This window comes from Pteropus vampyrus, unplaced genomic scaffold, assembly GCF_000151845.1.
Source record: "Pteropus vampyrus isolate Shadow unplaced genomic scaffold, Pvam_2.0 Scaffold48, whole genome shotgun sequence".
Classification (NCBI taxonomy): Eukaryota; Metazoa; Chordata; class Mammalia; order Chiroptera; family Pteropodidae; genus Pteropus; species Pteropus vampyrus.
The window spans coordinates 4,835,436-4,854,052 of NW_011888829.1; the positions used below are offsets into that span (position 1 = coordinate 4,835,436).

Below are 18,617 nucleotides of genomic sequence, written 5' to 3' on the forward strand. Positions count from 1 at the left end.
TTAAGACAGTACAATGTGTTAATTTGATACACTTATCTATTGCAGAATGATTACACCTCAGTGTTAGCTAACACCCCCATCACATCATATAAATTACCATTTCTTTTTTGTGATGAGAACATTTAAGATCTACTTTCTTAGAAATTTTAAAGTATAAAATAGAGTATTATTAACTATAATCAGAATGTTGTACATTAGATCCCCAAAACTTACTTGTCTTATAATATTTGTATCCTTTGACCAACATCCTCCTATTTCCTCATGCTTCTATGTAATTTTCTCAACTATCTATGAAGTAGATGTTACTGACATTCCTATTATATAAATCAGAAATTTGAGGCTTAGAAATATTAGTAGTTTATACAAAGTTGGTAAGTTATACAGCCAATAAGTGGGGGGGGGCGTAATTCATAATTCAAAGTTAATTTTGGTTAAATGGCAGGGGTGTGAGTTGGCTATTGCCTCCAGAGCAGTCACTGTACTCGTTTATATTTGTACGTGACATCCATCTATTCATTTGGTCTACACTGGGCACAGGGATTGCTCTAGAAGCTGGGACAACAGAAGAAAGTCAGGCACAATCAATGCATTCTAGGAACTCACAGTCCAGCAGAAGAGAGAGATAAGGACACTGTCTATTATAACAAACATGCTGTAATGAGGGCTTTGGCAGATGTCAACACAGGGTATGGGGGCAATGACACAATTCTGGGACCAGGATCCCTATTTACCCGACTGTCTGGGAGCAAAACGTGCCCATTTTCTGACTTTGGAGTTGGCGCCCATCCCCTCCTGCACACAGGTGTGTCTCTGCCAGGGTGTCGGGCCAGGTATCCACTCCCCTTGCATGGCCCCAGACTTCACACAGAGGCCCTGCTGCAGAGGTATAATATAGAAAACCATTAGTCTTTTGAGTCTGGATCTAGAAATCCCAAGCCAGCCAACAGTTATTTCTGTCCCATTGCCTCTTGCTTCTGGAAGATCGTCCATCTGTATGGTTGAAATTAGGAAGTTCACTTGATTCTCCTTGAGATGCCCAGATGTGTTCTTCTCTTGCTCCCAGCAGAGGGGTGATGGTGTGCTCGGCTCTCACAGTGACGGCCAAAGCAGGAAGAAGGATGGCCAGCGCAGGAGTCCCAGCAGCAGCCAGCTGGCCTATGGCGTTCTGGACATCCCTCCGTGGTATATCTGCATCTTCTTGGGGATCCAGGTAATGCCACCCAGCAAGCACTGAGTCCAAAGAGACTGCCTCGAAAGCCACATTAACACACACCCGGGTCAAATCACTCAAGGTCCACAACCTCGGTTGTGGATATTCTTGTCATCTGTGTAATTGAACGCTCCTCTGGCTCTCTTTCTGTCCAGGAGTTTGGGGGTCAGGGAAGGAGTTAGGGAGGATTCTCTCTCATTGATAGGTCACATTAAGGACACCAACTGGACCATAGTTTGTTTGTTTTTTAAGATACCGATTTTAACTTATTTGATAGCCAATAACTAAAAAGTTTGGGAAATTTGAGGAAACAGGCATTCTTGAACACTTCTGTTGGAATATTATTTGTCACAACATTTCCAGATGACAATTTGGTGATTTCTATCAACATGTAAAACACATATGCCTTTTAACTTAGTCCCCAGTGCTTAAGAATTTTTCTGAGGATATGTCGGCAAGACTTGTTAAGGTAAATATGAAGACGTTCTTGTAACATTATCAGTAATAAGAAAATCAAAATCGCACAACACACAAACAAACAAACCCCTAGAAACAGTTAAAATATCCATCATAGGGAACTGGTTAAATAAATCGTGGCACAATCTAACAAATGACTTTTTATGCAGCTGCTAAAAAGAGAAATATATATTTACCCTGCAGTTAGGAAATATTCTCCAAGATATATTAAGTGAAAAAAAAAAAAACCCAAAGTAAATAACTGTGTATACTGTGATATTTTTTGTGTGTGTTAAAAACACACAAAAAAGAGATAGAACGATAGAAATAAGTGTATGTAGTAATTTTGTATATCTTAAAGAATTCATAAAAAAAATAAAGGCATTTAACTAACCTTCAGAAGAGGAACTAGAAAAGGTAGAGTTGCTTTTGACTTTCACTTTTTTGTGTGTGACTTTTTACAGCATGAATTTTCTAATCTCATAGATGTGTTTTTTCTAATTTTACAAACTGTTCCATGTGGGATATCACGGAGGAGATAGATACACTTTTTTGTTTGCTGCTGCTTTGTGCTTTTCTATAAAATGAGAAGAACAAATGTAATGCTATTTTAAAAATATTATGAGCCAGTGAAATGGATAATGAAGACATTTTATTATGAAAGGATGTTGAATTTTGTTAAATGCTTTTTCTGCATTTATTAACATGATCATATGATTTTTTATCTTTCACCCGATTAATGTGGTATATCGTTTATTGATTTGCATATGTCACACCGTCCTCATGTCTCAGAAATAAATCCCACATGATCATGCTGTAAATCCTTTTAACGTGCTGTTGAATCCAGCTTGCTAAGATTTTGTTGAGAATTTTTGCATCTATATCCATCAGGGATACGGGCCTGTAGTTTTCTTTCCTTGATGTCAGGGTTATACCAGTCTCGTAAAATGAGTTTGGGCATCTTCCCTCCCCTTTGATTGTTTTAGAAGAGTTTCTGAAAGATTGGCGTTAATTCTTTAAATGTTTGGTTGAATTCACCAGTGAATCCGTCTGGTCCTGGGCTTTTCTTTGTTGGGAGGTTTTTGATAACTGTTTCTATCTCCTCGCTTGTTCTTGGTCTGTTCAAATTTCCTGTTTTTTCATGATTCAATCTTGGTAAGTTGTGTGTCACTAGGGATTTATTCATTTTTTTCTAGGTTATCCAAATTGTAGTGTCTTATGGTATTTTGTATTTCTGTTGTATCAGTTGTAATGGCTCCTCTTTCATTTCTGACTTTCGTTTATTTGGGTCCTCTCTTTTTTCCCTTAGTCTAAGGGTTTGTTTGTCTTTTCAAAAATCCAGCTCTTAGTTTTGTTGATCTTTTCTATTTTTTTCTGGCCTCTCTTTCATTAATTTTGCTCTGATCTTTGTTATTTCCTTTCTTCTGCTAACTTTGGGCTTAGCTTGTTCTTCTTTTTCTAGTTCCCTGAGGTGTAAAGTTAGGTTGTTTATTTGAGATCTTTCTTTTTTTCTTAATGTAGCGTATGTTGCTATAAAATTCCCTCTTAGAAATGCTTTGGCTGCATCACGTGAGTTTGGTATATTGTATTTCATTCCACTTTCATTCGTCTCAAGATACATTTTTGATTTCTTCTTTGACTCATTGGTTGTTTAGAAGTGTGTTGCTTAATTTCTACAAATTTGTGAATTTTCCTCCTGTTATTATTAATTTCTAGTTTTATACCATTGTGATTGGAAAAAAATCTGGTATGATTTGAATCTTCTTAAATTTACTATAGCCGTTTTGTGACTCAACATATGATCTGTCCCAGAGAATGTGCTCAGGCCTTCCTGATCGATGGTCTTGTCACCTTGTGCCTTATTTTAATAATATCTCTCTCCTTGTTCTTGTTCTTAAAGCCCCCTCCTTGGTCTCTGTTATGTCCTCCTGTGCTGTGTTCCTGCCTTTGTTTCTTACCCAGGATACCAGTTCCCAGCACTGGAGTCCTGCCCTTGAACCCCAGACCCTCTGGCTGGGTCATTGCTTCTTGCTGCCAGGCCTTCCTAGCTCCCACTACTTGCCTGGATCTGAGCCTGTCACTCATACCCAGGCTCCTCTGAGACCAGAGGCCGAGCTCCCGCCTCTGCCAATGGGAATGGGGATGAGGACGGAGCAGGCAGTCACAGCACCTACAAGCCTGTCTACTCGCTCTTCTCTGCCTACAGCACTTCCTCACGGCCCTGGGGGGGCTCGTGGCAGTGCCACTCATCCTGGCCAAGGACCTGTGTCTGCAGCATGACCCCCTGACCCAGAGCTACCTCATCAGCACCATTTTCTTCGTCTCTGGCATCTGCACTCTCCTGCAAGTGTTATTAGGAGTCAGGTAGGTAAAACGTCTCCCTGTGGATTCTGACTTTTACCTGCCAGGGCATCAGCAAGTTTTGCTTGGCTCATAGCCAGGAAGGTGTTTAGGAAGCTGATATGACACGACAGAGGGAGCACAGGACTGGGAGTCAGAGCCTGGTTCATGTCCCAGTTCTACCACGTACTGTCTATATTAGCTAGGATTCTTGATTAAAGTAGCACGAATCCAGATTAGCTTGGGCAAAAATTTGTTCTTTTAACTTATCAGATCAGGCCACGAGAAAGGCAGGCTGCATCAGGCATCAGGAACATGTTTAAGGGGGAACTCAAATGCTGCTGGAACTTTCTCTTTGTCTCTTGTCTCTACTCAAGCCTGCCCTTTGCATTTGTGAGACCCAGGGCGAGAGTATAAATGGAAACCCACACAGTTTATATTTGAATACTGGAGAGTTATAAGCCAAGTTTACAAACTCCTAAATAAAATATGGAAAGCCAAGTTTGAATTTAGAGTTCTCTGACTCCTTCAAGTCCTGCTTTGGAACCTGGCAGCACTGGGCCAGCCAGCTTCCGGCCTGCGGCCCTGCCCCTTCTCTCCCACCTCAGGCTCTGGATCATAAATGGTCTCACACGCATGCATCTGGGCACTCCACCCTGCATCTGCAAGCTCCACCCACACATCCCCCCTCCACACGCACACCAGCTTCCCCAAACAGCTGTCCCGTGACCGTCTCTCAGCCCTTGGGGTGTGCACACTCGCATCATGGTCTGCCTTCAGCAGGACAGACCCGGGGAAGAGGCTCAGGCAGGATCCAGAATAGGCTCAGAGCCATTTGGGCAGAGCATCCTTGGGCCTCAGAGGAGGGAGGTGCACGGCTTGCGGTGGACATATCCCCTCGGCCTGGCAGATGCCTCTGCAGAGAGACCAGAGTGGGGCCCTTCAGTGCATCGGGCTAAGCGCAGGGGGCTCCCCTTCCCCAGGCCGAGGGCAGGGCTGTGTGCTCACTCCGCTACCGATGCCTGTGCCTCATTCTGGCAGACAGGCTTCCTGCACGGGCTGCAGGCCGGGCTGCTGACATCTGCCCCTAAAGCAAGCAAGTGCTGCCCTGGCTGGCCTCACATTTTAAAATTCCAGGGAAGAGCTCTGATCGGCACAGCTTAAGCCAAATGCCCAGCCCTGGACCGAAGAGGGCAACCAATATGGCAACTCCCATTCAGGAAGTTTTCCCGGCGAAGCGGGGAAGACAAGTTCTGTTCTGAGTAAATAAGACGACAGAATTCACTGAACTGTATCTGTGGTTTGGAACCTGTCCAAAAAGGCAGTTGATGATGCTATGTACCCTTCTCCCAATCAAATGGTATGATAACAGCAATCCCCTTTTTTAAACCATCAAGTCCCTTACATTTGTAGGAAGGCTGCTAGACTCATTGTGAGTAAATTAGAGTCCTGTTGCTCTTGAGCTGGCCCTGGGCAAAATTGTGAGGAAGCCTTCCTCCTCCTCATTTCCACGCATCCTCTCCTCCCGTTCTTCGTTCTCCGTTCTTCGTTCTTCGACCAGCCCCTGCTCCACCTGAACCCCAGGTGGCTCCCTGGGGTCGTCATCTTCTCAGGAAATTCCTCCCTGTGGGCCCTCAGGACCTTCCCAAGTCACCTCCCTCCCCCCAAAACCTGTGACTCCTGTATCTTCCCCCTTTAATACCGATTTAGCCCCTAGTTCAAGGACAGATCCGGATTTCGCTCAGCCTGCAGAGTAGATAGATTTTGGTATCCTCGTAAAGGAAAAGAACACAAAAGTATGAATACAAAATCATGTCACGAGAAAGAGAATCTTTACTGAGATTTTAAAAAAAAAAATCACAAGTTACAAATTTCTTAAAAGGAGCTAAATGCCCCAAATGCCACAGATTCCAAAACATGGCCTGATATTTTTTATTTGACTTTCTCTCCGTTTCCTGTATTTCCCTACCCCAACACACACATTCTGGGTTTATATGCTCTTTGATCACCTTCTCATTTTATAGAAAGAAGGAAAGGTAATTCAGTCATTCTTCTAGCATGGGCTGGTGAAGGTTGTTATTACTGCAAGTTGGAATGAATTTCTAGCCTTCACGCACACATTGTAGTACTGCTATCGATTCGTGGCCTATAAACACAGGAATTCTGATAAATGGCACGTGATTCCTAGGAAAAAATTTTAAGTGCATGACACATTTATAATTGTATTTTTTTTTTTTTTGCGTTATTAATTATATTCCCGAAAGGAGAAAAATTCCCATTTTGCTTCCACATAAAGGAGAACCAAATTTTCTCTGGCAATTTTGCATATCTGAGGGTTATCAAGTTTTCCACAGATTTGCTTCTGGCTTCACACATTTCAAATCTTGTTTCTCACCCACCAATCACAAATGTCAAGTGCCAGGTGCTATAGGACACAGTTAGATCTTAATGTGACCTCTGGTCTTGCAGCTTCACACTGCGATGTAGAGCAGCCTGGCAAAGTGGGCGGTAGAATTATTGCTGGAAACCATGAGTACACCAAGACGGCTAGCAATAAATTGACTATACATGGGTAGTTTAGTGGTCTCGAACCATATGAATATATCCCATTTCATTCAAACTAAACTTATCCTGACTCAATTTCCCCTTAACCAGATCCTGAAAGCGCTCGTGGCCTTTCAAGCACCATCTGATGTGAAGTTTAGAGTTAGGGAGATGGGCATGGAAAGAGACGGTAGCCATTGTGACCGAAACCTTCTACTTCTGCCGATGTTACAAAGGCACATGGCTAGTGAACACACTTGGACTTTAGGAGCCGTGCCAATGGGGGCTTTTCATTGTAAGTTTGCTTATGACCTGACCTGTAACAGGCCTGAGCTCTGCCTTGGGGTTGCAGAGGAAAACGGAAAACATTTTCCACAATGTGCTTCTGCCTGAGCCATCTTCAGAGAAAATGACTCGGTGGGGGAAAAGTAATATCTGTTTATTCTTTATCAATTATCTGAATCAAGCCACGTGAGTGTAGACTGATATGGGTTCAGTCACTTGTTTCCAAGACAGGCTGACTGCATCCAAAGGAGAATACTCACTTTTACTGTGGTTTTTTTCTTTTTCTTTTTTCTTTTTTTTTGCCTAAATCAAACATAGACACTTTCCAAAAACGCTTTCTTTGCAAATCATTTCCAGGAAATACAACAATTCTTCCATTACCGCCTTCTCTGTGGAGGAATGGGAGACTAGTGCCTACATCCTTGCCAGGTTATCTCCCTTCGCCCCTCTTCCTGCTTCTGACACCACCTCTGTGAGCCCAGGTTTCTTCCAAACCTCTACCAAGGACTCAGACAGGTACAGGGTTTGGTCTGGTCTGTCCCTCAGGCCCCTAACATCCAGGACCCGCCCCCTCCTCCCCGCCATCCAGGATTGGCCCCAGGAAGGTAAGATGCTGCAGTGGCATTAGAGAGGCCTCGCAGCAACTGTCTGGCCACCCAGGAGCCCCCGACCCCTGCCCTGGCCCCATGAGAGTCACAAACACAAAGTTCCTCCGGATGGGGAAGTTCTTTCCCTTAAACCTGAGATGGAAAAGCTTCGAGCTTGGAAACTGGACACCTGAACCGTGGTCCTGGCTTCTGTGCCGTGGGAACTTGGATAGGTCCTTTACTCTCTCTAAGGCTCAGTTTTCTCATCTATAAAATGAAAAGGTTGGACTATACAGTTTCTAAAAGTCCTTTCTATCTCTACTATTGTGAGCACCTATGATGTTGACAGAGAAGATCATGAAGGGTCTATTTCAACTGGATAATCAGTGGCGAAAGTGCCTGTGGGTTTAGCCTTCTAGTATGTGCTTTGAGAAATACAAACTAATCAGGAGTTTAGGGTTCAAAGAACTCACGCCCTAACTAAACACACAAAGAAAGAGGAAACTAAAATTAGGAAATAAAATCAGGAAATAAAATCATGCTAATGTCATTACACTGAGGTGAGGAGTGGGGGATAAACTTGAGTTTGGTTCCACCCAAGGAAATGGGCTTCCTTCTCAGAAGCTAAGCAGTTAGTCTCTAAGACATTATAGATTGCAAAATCTAACTGATAGCTTATGAGTTAAAGTCCAAGTAGATTTGATTACTGGTTATCTGCTAACCAGTATTTCGTAATGTACTTTTCTGAATATCGCTGGCATTGCAAAAAGACTTCAGAAGGTCTTTGTAATTAAAATCACATTAAATCATCAAAAAGGAACAACAGGCAATCACTGCTGTTCTTGATAGAAGAGGTAATGAGCACGGTGCCCGGTGTGGGGCCAGCGGCTGTGATTAGTTAGGGCACCAGTTAGGCGTGTCAGTTGCATCCTGCAAAGTCCTTCCTCACTTAGGTGCTCACTTCTGAAATTCATGTAAGGACACACATTGTCATTCATTTCAAAATGAGTTATTAACTTTAAAAGGCAATCACTAGAGGAAATCAAATATTGACTGTCTGTAATTCTAGGTTTTCACTCCATCTCTGGAATTATTTATGAATTTATCTGGTAACCTCTTTTTCTGGAGTGGTACCAGATGACATGTCTTCCTTCCCATTTTCCCGGGAATATCTCAAGTGTAGAGCAAGTACTTCTGCCACAAAGTGCATTCAGATGTCTTGTGCTTGCATGTCGTTCGGCCAGAGTCAGCCCTGGCCTTGGTCGTGTCCATCTGCTGACTTCCCTGCAGCTGAGCCCTGCCCTGCCCTGCCCTGCCCTCCCCTAGATCTGCGTCAGAAAGACCAGACCCACCATAAAGGAGTCTGCAGCCTTCCCGCTTCTGCTGCCGTGTTGACAGCCAAGCCACCGAATGCTCCACTGGGGCTCTGGGCGGAGCAGCAATAGTGGTGGCTGTTGGGGCGGAAGAGTAGCTTGGTGATCAGTCACGTCAGAGGAGGGACAGGGGTCGATGTGTCCCCAGGAGAGGGCAGGTGCTTCTGCGTCTCCTAAGTCTAATTTGAATAGTTACCTACAGGGAAGGTATGCGATGATGGGCTTTCCCGCAATTTAGCAGGTCCTTATCTGCTCTGTGTAGGGAGCTCAGTAAAAAGGGGAACAAAGTGCTCTTTGTCTAACAGGGAAGTACGGTTGACCCTCGGGCAAGGCCTGCCTCTCCTTTCCATCCCTGACAATATTTGCCTTTGTGGTCAGAATCCTCACGTTTCTGTGAAGAGGAACTGTTTTTTTCACTTTTCCAAAGCCTTGAGAATTAGATAATGCAGGTAAAGTGCTTAGCTCAGTGTCTGCTTTAAAAAAATGTGTCTTTCGCAACAAGAAAGGGATTATACTACACACGTAGTTTTGCACCGTCTCTCCCTTTTTGAATAATTAAAAAAAATTAATTGTGGTAAAAAGCATCCCTCTCCGCCCCCCTCTTTAAAAACATACACAATGCGTATGTTTTGTAATAGTTTTACGTTTCAATACTCATTCTTCTGCAGTAGCACTTTTTTCAAAAAATGATCACTTAGTATGCCGTCCTCTAGAATACATAATTATGTTCTAGTTTATTTCACCGTTTCCTAGTAAATGACGTCTACGTCGTTTTGAGTTTTTCACGATAGTAATAGTGACCAGTGACCAGTGCCGCTGGAACTTCCCACCCGCATCGGCCTCCGCAAGGCAGGGTCTCCTTGCCTCCCCTGAAACACTCTCGAAATAACAATATGAAAACACCTCGCAGTTTTAAAAATACCGTATACACTTCGCTGTTAACACTCCCTGCCTGGGGACACATTTCTATGACTTTGCTAACCCCTAGCACCAATCTTATCAGGCTTTTTAAGATCCATTCCTGAGACCGCAGATTTTGACACTTTACCTCTTCTTAGAAAACGCGCACGTCATCGTAGAAATGGCGGAGAGTTTTCTCCTCTTCAGATTTGAGCAGACAGATGAGGCGGTGAAGGGCGGAGGGAGAAGTAAGATGGACGGGGAGAGTCTAGCCATGTTTTTTCTACGAGGTGCTGTGAGTGTGGCAATGGAGATTTGTACCCAGATCCCAATCTATCTGTGCCCAGACCGGCTCTTTCTGTAATGGCTCCTGAGGCTGGGTGTGGGCGAGGTGGGGCGGGGAGGAGATGGGAGGAGTGAAAAATGAACCTGGAGCATCTGAGTACAGAGCGGCAGGCCCTTAGGCACCGTAACATATTCGTAAGTCCCCTTCAATGCTGTTACGAACAAGGTGAAGTGTAAATTATTTGCTAAAGTTAATACATAACATGTCAGGACTTGTGTGACGTGATGAGAGCACTTCTTTTAAATCAAATCTAACAGAAACAAAAATGAGAGAGAGCGGGTGGGGGGATCTGGAATAGATCTAACAGCGACGCTAGAAGGATAAGCTTCAAAACGATTTACTAATCCAGTAAAAACAACTCCATCCCAATGGACACATGTTGTCAGATCCCATGAAGAGAGGCACGCATCAGACATTGACCCCTCAATGTTAACATGAGCGCCTACAATCGACGCATACTGCAGGTCAGGCTATGCTCCCCGCAGGGCTGAGTCAAAGGCACGGAGCAAGGGGGCACTGATGCAGCCCAAGCACATGGTTTCCAACCACACGAAAGAAAACGAGGCACAGAGAAAACAAATCTTAGAGAAACAACTTTCAAGAAATGAGAATTTCGAAAGACAGTAAAAAACAAAAAAAAAACAAAAAAGGTAGGGGGTGCACTATCACATCTGTTATTTAGAAGAAACATCAAAGAAAACGTCCCGATGTGAGCTGCCTTCGCAGGAGGTGCCACACACTTCAGAGGGAATAATAATGAAAATCACCCTTATTAATTGAGCTCCTCTATGCTCTGGGCAATGGGCTAAGCATTTACGTGTGTTTTATCTTCAGAGCTACAATTTGGGGAGAGTACCGTTATCTTTATGTTATCAAAGCGGACACAGAGGCTTGCAGAAGTTGCACAACATACCTAGGTCACACAATGACAATGTAGAGACAGATTCAAACTTGCCTTGGGTCTATACCATATTCTTAATTAGTGTCACAGGGCAGCGATGTTGAGTGAGGAGACCCAAACACGCATCCTGGTTAACTCTATGACCTTGGGGCCAGATTCCCTATGTATGAAATGACAAAGCCAGGCTGAATAAGTTTCAAAGGGCTCTTCTGGCTCTAAAATGTTCGATTTTTCAAATTGTTATTTTCTGTAGTTTACAAGAGAGACATTTAAGTCACAAGGCACATATAGAACAATAGTGAACCAAATTCAAGGGCAAATTTTAAAAAATAGGGTATACCATCATGGTAGCAAATGAAATTAACTATGACATTAAAAAGAGCATTGAGATACAAATAACATCAAGGTCACCATAGAAGGTAAGAGATACATAGAACAACGAAAGCCTAATAATGATACTGAATGTCCACATTCCATACAAGTGCCAGGAAAGAGCATAGAAGAAAAACTAGCAGAAATGAAAAATTTTATGGATCTATCTATCTATCTATCATCCATCTACCATCTAGCTATTGTCTATCAATCAGTCAATCAATCGACCAATCAAAAGGGTACTGACAAGAAATTAGAATGCCTAACAAAATGGGGTGAAGGTGGGGAAAAAATGGAAAATGGAGTTGGAAGGTCTGAGTATAGAATAATGACAGAAGAATTTATTGCTGCAATGTATGAACATAAAGATGAGGCATGCTAATACACCGAAACAAATAAATGCAAAAAATTCATCTTGAACATAAAAGGTATTTAGAAATTACAAAAAGGCAGGAAGTGCATATATCACATTATCCCAAATACAAGTAATCATCTTAAAATAACATAACATAAACAGAATTAGAAAAGCGTTCAACTACTTGAAAATTTCAAAATATTCCCTTAAAAAATGTCTGAATTGGAGATGAATTTCTGCATACAATTAGAGAAAACATTTTTAATAACTGAAAATAAAGCTCACAATCATAAGAATTGTTATAAATATATTTTGACAGTATCCAAACTCTATGTAATGAGTAGGCAATTTATAGACAAGGGAAAACAGACCTAAAATCACACAAATGCGTCTACATCTTTCATGGCTTAATGAAATGCAAATTAGCATTTGTTAAGGTTTCACGGCACGACTACGAAACTTTAAAAAAAAAGGAAAACGATAAAATCCAATGTTGGCCGGTTTTTTTGTTTTGTTTTGTTTTGTTTTGTTTTTTTGTGGCACCAGACTCAGCAATGGAGGAATAGAAATGGAAAAGAATGCCTCGCCCTCACGGAACTCGGTAAAACATACAGACGCGGCTAAGGCATTGGTGGCAAGCCAGCATGGTGGCGCGTTTGTAAGCGTAGTTATAAGGTGTTTATAGTGATCTGGAGAGTAAGGCAGTGTCTACAGTTACTTTGTTAGTGGCAGAGCCAGCAGGGAAATATGTAACTAGACTATAAGTGGGGGTTTTGTCTCACTCACTGTGGTGTCCCCAGTTCCCTGGCACCTAGTGTCTGCCACCTAACGGGTCCTCAATAAACATTTGTTGCATGAATGAAATGTGTATATGGAATTACAGCAGAAGAAAAAAAAATTAAAATACAGGCCCTGTATTATGTGCTCTTTGGTTATACCCATATACAAAAATTTATATATATATATTTATATATATAAATAAATATATATATAATTATATATAAATATATATAAATATATATTTATATATATTTATATTTATTTTGAAAGCTCAAAAGGGATTTTGCAATGATATAAATGCAGCATGTTTTCCTTTTCCGTCAAGATACTTAGACTCGCAGTTTTTAAATTAAAAAATATTATTCACGCATATCCCTACCACCACCCACACGTTCCTGCCTTGTGTGTTTGCAATGTATTCCATTCCGTTTGGGGGCTTTATGGGTCTAGATTTATGAATCTAGATCAGTCGTCCTCAGCCCTGGCTGCACGTTAGAATCACCTGGAGCTTTGACACTTCCCGTGCCTGGTGCCTCCTAGACAAGCTCACTGACGCGCCTGGGGCGGGGAGTGGGGATGCCCAGGCGTCGCCGATTCCAGCGCTCGGCGAGGACACGACATCCACTTAGGCAGCAAAACTCTTCTATAAACTTTCATATGTTTTCATCTATAAAATGTGCCCAGGCGTTCTCAAGAATAACCTTAAGATGTCTTTTTGAAATCTCAAGTTCAGAAACGCCCTTCTGGTATTGTTAAGAAAAAGTATCTGAACTGAGTGTGCCATAGTGACAGATGCAACCAAGATGCCGGGGTCCCTCTGTTCCGCTCCCCACCTCCAAATTTCAATGTTCAGGGCAGGCAGAGTAGGTTAGGCTTGATAGCCTCTGACTTTCCAGAAAGAGGATTGTTGGAGGCTGACGTACCAGGCTGTGTTCACCTGAGAGGGAGGGCAAGTCAGGTGGGCAGTACCAGAAGTTCTCACGGAGTGAGATGAAGGGCCTGGCTGGGGCGCACGTCCTGATAATTGACCTGTAATCTGTTCTGTCTGGGATGGCAGTTCATTTTTGAAGACGCAGGGCAATTCGGCAACCTAGATTCTAGGCTGTGCATCTCTTGTTGGTGGGAGGACGTCACATGTGTGAGCTGTGCTTCAGTCCTGGGGAAGATCCAGTAGGACAGGGGTAGACAGTAGCACCCACTGGGCGTGTTTGCTGAGCCCTGCGCTGTCTCCAAATCGTTTCCCAGTGTCTGACTCTCTCCTCCTGGGCTTGCATCGCTGAGAGGGTTAGGTCTGCTTGTCTTTCCCCTCCCCACCTCTCCTACCCACCCAAAGTTTGGCAGGGTTCATGGGTCTGACTTGGGCTTGGCAGGAAGTCCATGTATACTAAGGAGAGCAGGGGTCATATGTTGCCTCTTACCTGGAGTAGGACCTGGGATCAAAAGGCTCCTGGTTGGGGCCAGTGACAGACCAGTGCTAAAGGATCACGTGGGTAACTGCATCCACTCCCCTCCTCCAGGTTGCCCATTCTTCAGGGAGGGACATTTGCTTTTGTGGCACCCTCCCTGGCCATGCTCTCTCTTCCCACCTGGAAGTGCCCTGAGTGGACATTCGATGCCAGCCAGGTGAATACCAGCTCTCCTGAATTCATCGAGGAATGGCAGAAGAGGATCCGAGAGGTAATGGTGCATGGGTTGGGGTGGGTGGGTGGGTGTGTGGAGTGGACCGGGTACTCAACAGGAGCTGCTGTGTTGGTTCATTTGTTCAACGTTCATTGTTCAATTTACCACTAGTCAAGATCCTGGGCATTAAGATACTGCTGTAGATAAGACAGACAAGGACCCTGCACTCTTGGAGCTAATAATCTATGGATGTGCAGGGCAGGGTAAGAGAGAGACAAATGTATTCCAGTAAGTAAGTAGAAAAGGGAAATTTCACAGAGTTATAAGTGCAATGAAGAAAATAAAGCAGGATGATGAGCAAGAGAGGGATTGGGGCAGCCAGGGTGGAAAAGGGGGAGGGGAAAGTTAGGTTTACCTGGAAACATATATTTCAAGGAAGAAGAGCGGAAGCGTCCTGGGAGACAGAGAGGGCAACAGGTAGTAATGCTCATTTTATACTAGTTTTTAACTAGTTTTTAATTGTCATCAAATGTCATTGTTGAATACCTGCCAGATGCCAAGTGTTAAGTGCTGGGGCTGCAAAGAGGGGAGAGGCACATCACAGCGATGACGATGATGATGATGATGATGATGGTGTTGATGATGGCGATGATGGTGGTGATGATGATGATAGTAGCAGCAGATCACAGTTACTGAGCACTTAGAGTTTTCCAGATGTTTTGCTACTAGTTTTTAATGGACTCACAAGCACCATATTGACATATATCCATAGTCGGCTCAGATTAATGGGAAAACCAATGTGCAGGACCAGGCCTGGCTCAGCCAACCATTCTGTTAATGGGTACCGTTTACTTAGTCTGTCCACTTTGGACAGTTGTGCCCTGTGCTCATCTACTGTGAAATCCGACCATTGCTTGATTCAGTTGTATCACCCAGGAAAAGGAACCAGGGGCCTTAAAGCCGCTGACTGAAGTTCGGCCAGGTTCCAGACTGGCTGATCTAAATGATAGATAAGGGAGTCGGCACGCTCACGGTTCCTGGCAGAGAGTTCAGCCTCACCCTCGGGAACAGTAGACTTGATAACTTCCGGACCCCAACGTTCTCACCTGGTGTGAGGGGTGAGGGGCAGGGGTGGCTTGTGGGCGGGGTACCATGAGAGAGTAGAGCTCACCTGAGATCTCTGAGAAGCCCAAGGATCGCCCTCCCAGCTGACCTTAAACACCCAGGCCTGGAGCTAGGCCAGGGACCACCTCCTCCAGAGCAGAGGCAGGATTACACAAGCACCACGTGAGGACAGGTTTCTAGTAACGGGTAGTTCATTCAGGCTTGCATATAACCCTGACTCACTGCCTTCAGCACCGCCTCCCCCAGGATCACTAGAACTGGGCCAAAGACATTCCTGAACTCAGCGCTGGGACCTGGAGCCGAGTTCATTCCCTAGATAGCCCTCAGAACCAAGCTAACAAGCCTTAGACCAGCCAAGGTCCATCCTGCAACCCACCCCGATCCATGTCCAGTATCTTCATGGCCTCGTGGCTGTGACAACGGTCATATCCACTATTTGCAAAACAAAGGAAGAGGGAAGTCAGAGGAGGAGACACAGCACACGATTCCTATTCTTACCCGAATTTGACCAACGAGAAGGAATAAAATCGACAAGACACTTCAATGCATACTACTACTACCATACGTTGGATCCTATTGCTCTAGGTTTATCTTTTCTCCCCTATGAACTCATAATTAGTCCACGACCCATTTTTTAAATTATTTAAAAAAATTTTTGTCAATTACAGTTGGCATACAATATTATATTAGTTTCAGGTGTACGACACAGTGACTAGACCTTTTTATAACTTACTAAGCGATCGCCCCGGTACATCTAGTACCCATCTGACACTATACACAATTATTACAATACTACTCACTATATTCCCCATGCTGTACTCTACATCCCCACGACTGTTTTGTAACTAACAATTTGTACCTCTTAAACCCCTCCCCCTTCACTCATCTCCCGCCCCCCCCCCGCCCCCCCCCAATCTGGCAACCATCAAAATGCTCTCTGTACCTATGAGCTTGTTTCTCTTTTGTTTGTTCATTTATCCTGTTCTCTAGATTCCACATATAAGTGAAATCATACAATGTTATATTAGTTTCAGGTGTACGACACAGTGACTAGACCTTTTTATAAGAGAAAGACATTTGTCTTTCTCTGAGTCCGCAACCCATTTTAATCTTACACAAAAGTTCAAGCAACAGAACGTGTCCTAATGTGCCAGCCACGTTCACGATGCTCGCTCCTCATGGTCCATCCAGTACAGCCCAGTACATGCTGCGTCCAGTTTTACTAGATGCCTTCAGTTTAGTAGAAACAATTCTGATGCCAGTGTCCCTCATCTCAGACTGAAGATCTATCTGAAATACTGCTAAGAAATCGTTTTCTTATTTTCGATTTGTTTTAAATATAAAGGGCAAAAGGGGCATCAATTGAGACAGTAATTTGTTTGGTGGCTCTAGTTCTTCCTGCAGCCATCTTTCTTTTTCCCCACTGGGATCTCTTCTTAGCCCCATCCCTGGCTCCTATGGAAAGAGGGGGTTTTGAGTCCTCCTCTGTTCTCCTTCAGAGAGCAGACGGCAAAAGTAATGTTGTTAAACCTTCGTGTGTGCCCTTGTCCATGGTACTTTCAAATGATTTAATAGGTATATTGTCACTGGGTCCTCTCCATTGGATGGAATGTATCCTGAACACACCAGACTTTCCAGTCTGGCCCATAAATAGCACCAGAATTCCAATAAGTCCAATTAAGTTGGTTTCTATTTCTCCCATCTTAGGGAACACAGCCAAATCCCTAATCCCGAGAAAAGAGGATTTCTTTACCCCGCTTCTTTTCTCAGCCTGGTTAGCTTGATGTTACGCTGTCCTGCCCTGGAAAGCCCGCGCTCTGTGCCTTTGTCACCCGCATCTGGTTGCTTCAAGCACACGTTCTCATTTTCCAATAATTTCACTGCTTTTGCCAAGTGATGTGAAATATGAAAAGATCACTTGATATTGTGTTTCTTGGTCCACTCCTGTCGTGTTCATGCTATGAAAAGTGATTCTTGAGCTGTATGATATATAAGTTGATATTTGTTGTGAGCGGGCAATTTGGGTTGCCGATCTTCCTACAGTAGTCTGGGCTGGGGCTTCAGCTGCAGAATAGGCAAAGCTCAAACCAGAAACACCGTCAATACCAGTTTTTAACAATATTAAAACCTCCCATGCTCTGTGAAGGGTCCAGCATAGGCAACCTCCCAGCTCTATGATGGGCCATATACCCTCATATTCTCCCACCGGAGGCCCTTGTGCTCATTGCCATTGGCCATCTGGGCCATTCCGGTGATGTAAGTGACTTCAGGTGGACATGGGGATTATATTGTTTGTGTGCCCATGTGTGCATGCCTTGTGGCCCAAGGTGTGTCATCTCATGGGCCCTAGTGACCACATTAGAGGTTTGGGTGCCATTCACTAACAGTCTAATTCCAAATGGTGCCCAGCACCAGGCTGGTGAGTAACAGCCCTTCACGTGGAGGGCAGTTTGAGCAGCTGCCGCAGCCTCACAGCAGCCCCGTGGCGGGGCCGAAGCACCTGGCTTCCGACAGTGTCAGCTGTCACGCAGCGTGGACTCCATCGCTGACCCTTCTCATATACCTCGGGGAACGGTGTGCTTGTAAGGGCACAGCAGATCCATCTGAGCTTTATCTCGTGCATTTCTGCCAGAACCTTCTGCTGTTCTCAGTCCCTTTGAAAAGCAGCCTTTTCACACATGCTCAGGCTGACAGTCCAAAAGAGCTCCCAGGTGTGGTGTTCTCCAATAATCGCATCGAGCCCTTATGTCCCCTTTTCATGTCAGGGCAGACCCTGAGTTAACAGAGCTTTTTCATCTTTAAAGAACAGTTTCATGTAGTTCCAGACCGAGATACTCCTAAAAATTTCACTCGTCAAGCTGGCGGGCCCTGGATTTTTGCCAGGTTGATTGGCCGATGTCAGAATGCCGCGTGTGGCATCACCTTTCCCGAGTCAGTATGCCCTTCTTCAACGAAGCCTAGCTAGACGAGGGCATCAATAGAATGAATCACAGAACACATGTAATTTGTGGGGCTTCACTGGTTTGTTTGTTCTTCATTTTGTGTATGTGTTTTTTTTGTTGTTGTTGTTGTTTGCTGATTTTTGTTCTTCCCTGGGGAACCTACACTTGACTTTGGCAAATCCAAATTAAAACTAAGCAAAGAAGAAGCAGAGTTTCCTCACCCTGCTCTGCCAGGGGCGGGATTTCCCTTCCACTCAGACCTACCGAGGACTGTAATTCCTTGTGTAAGACTCTCTTGTCTATCTAAGACTATCCAAGAAGAAAGATATGACAAATCTATTTGTCTCTTTTCCTACCTAAGCCCTTCTGCTGCTCAAATCCTTCCTGTGTTCTAATGACGCGTCTGCCTCCGACACCGCAAATGGCACAAAGCTTCACCACATTCAGGAGCAGTTACCTTGTGTTTTGAGGACCCTGGGTA

General features: G+C 44.0%; 1 protein-coding gene across 1 annotated transcript in view; it reads left to right on the plus strand.

The window, feature by feature from the left end:
- The window catches only part of LOC105291675 (solute carrier family 23 member 2-like), a 37,308-nt gene that overhangs the window by 6,595 nt on the left and 12,096 nt on the right, over window positions 1–18,617 (plus strand). The window contains exons 3-4 of the mRNA XM_023530277.1: window positions 3,873–4,030; window positions 13,967–14,126. Of these exons, the coding sequence (XP_023386045.1) occupies window positions 3,873–4,030; window positions 13,967–14,126 (318 nt within the window). The remainder of the gene's footprint in view (window positions 1–3,872; window positions 4,031–13,966; window positions 14,127–18,617) is intronic.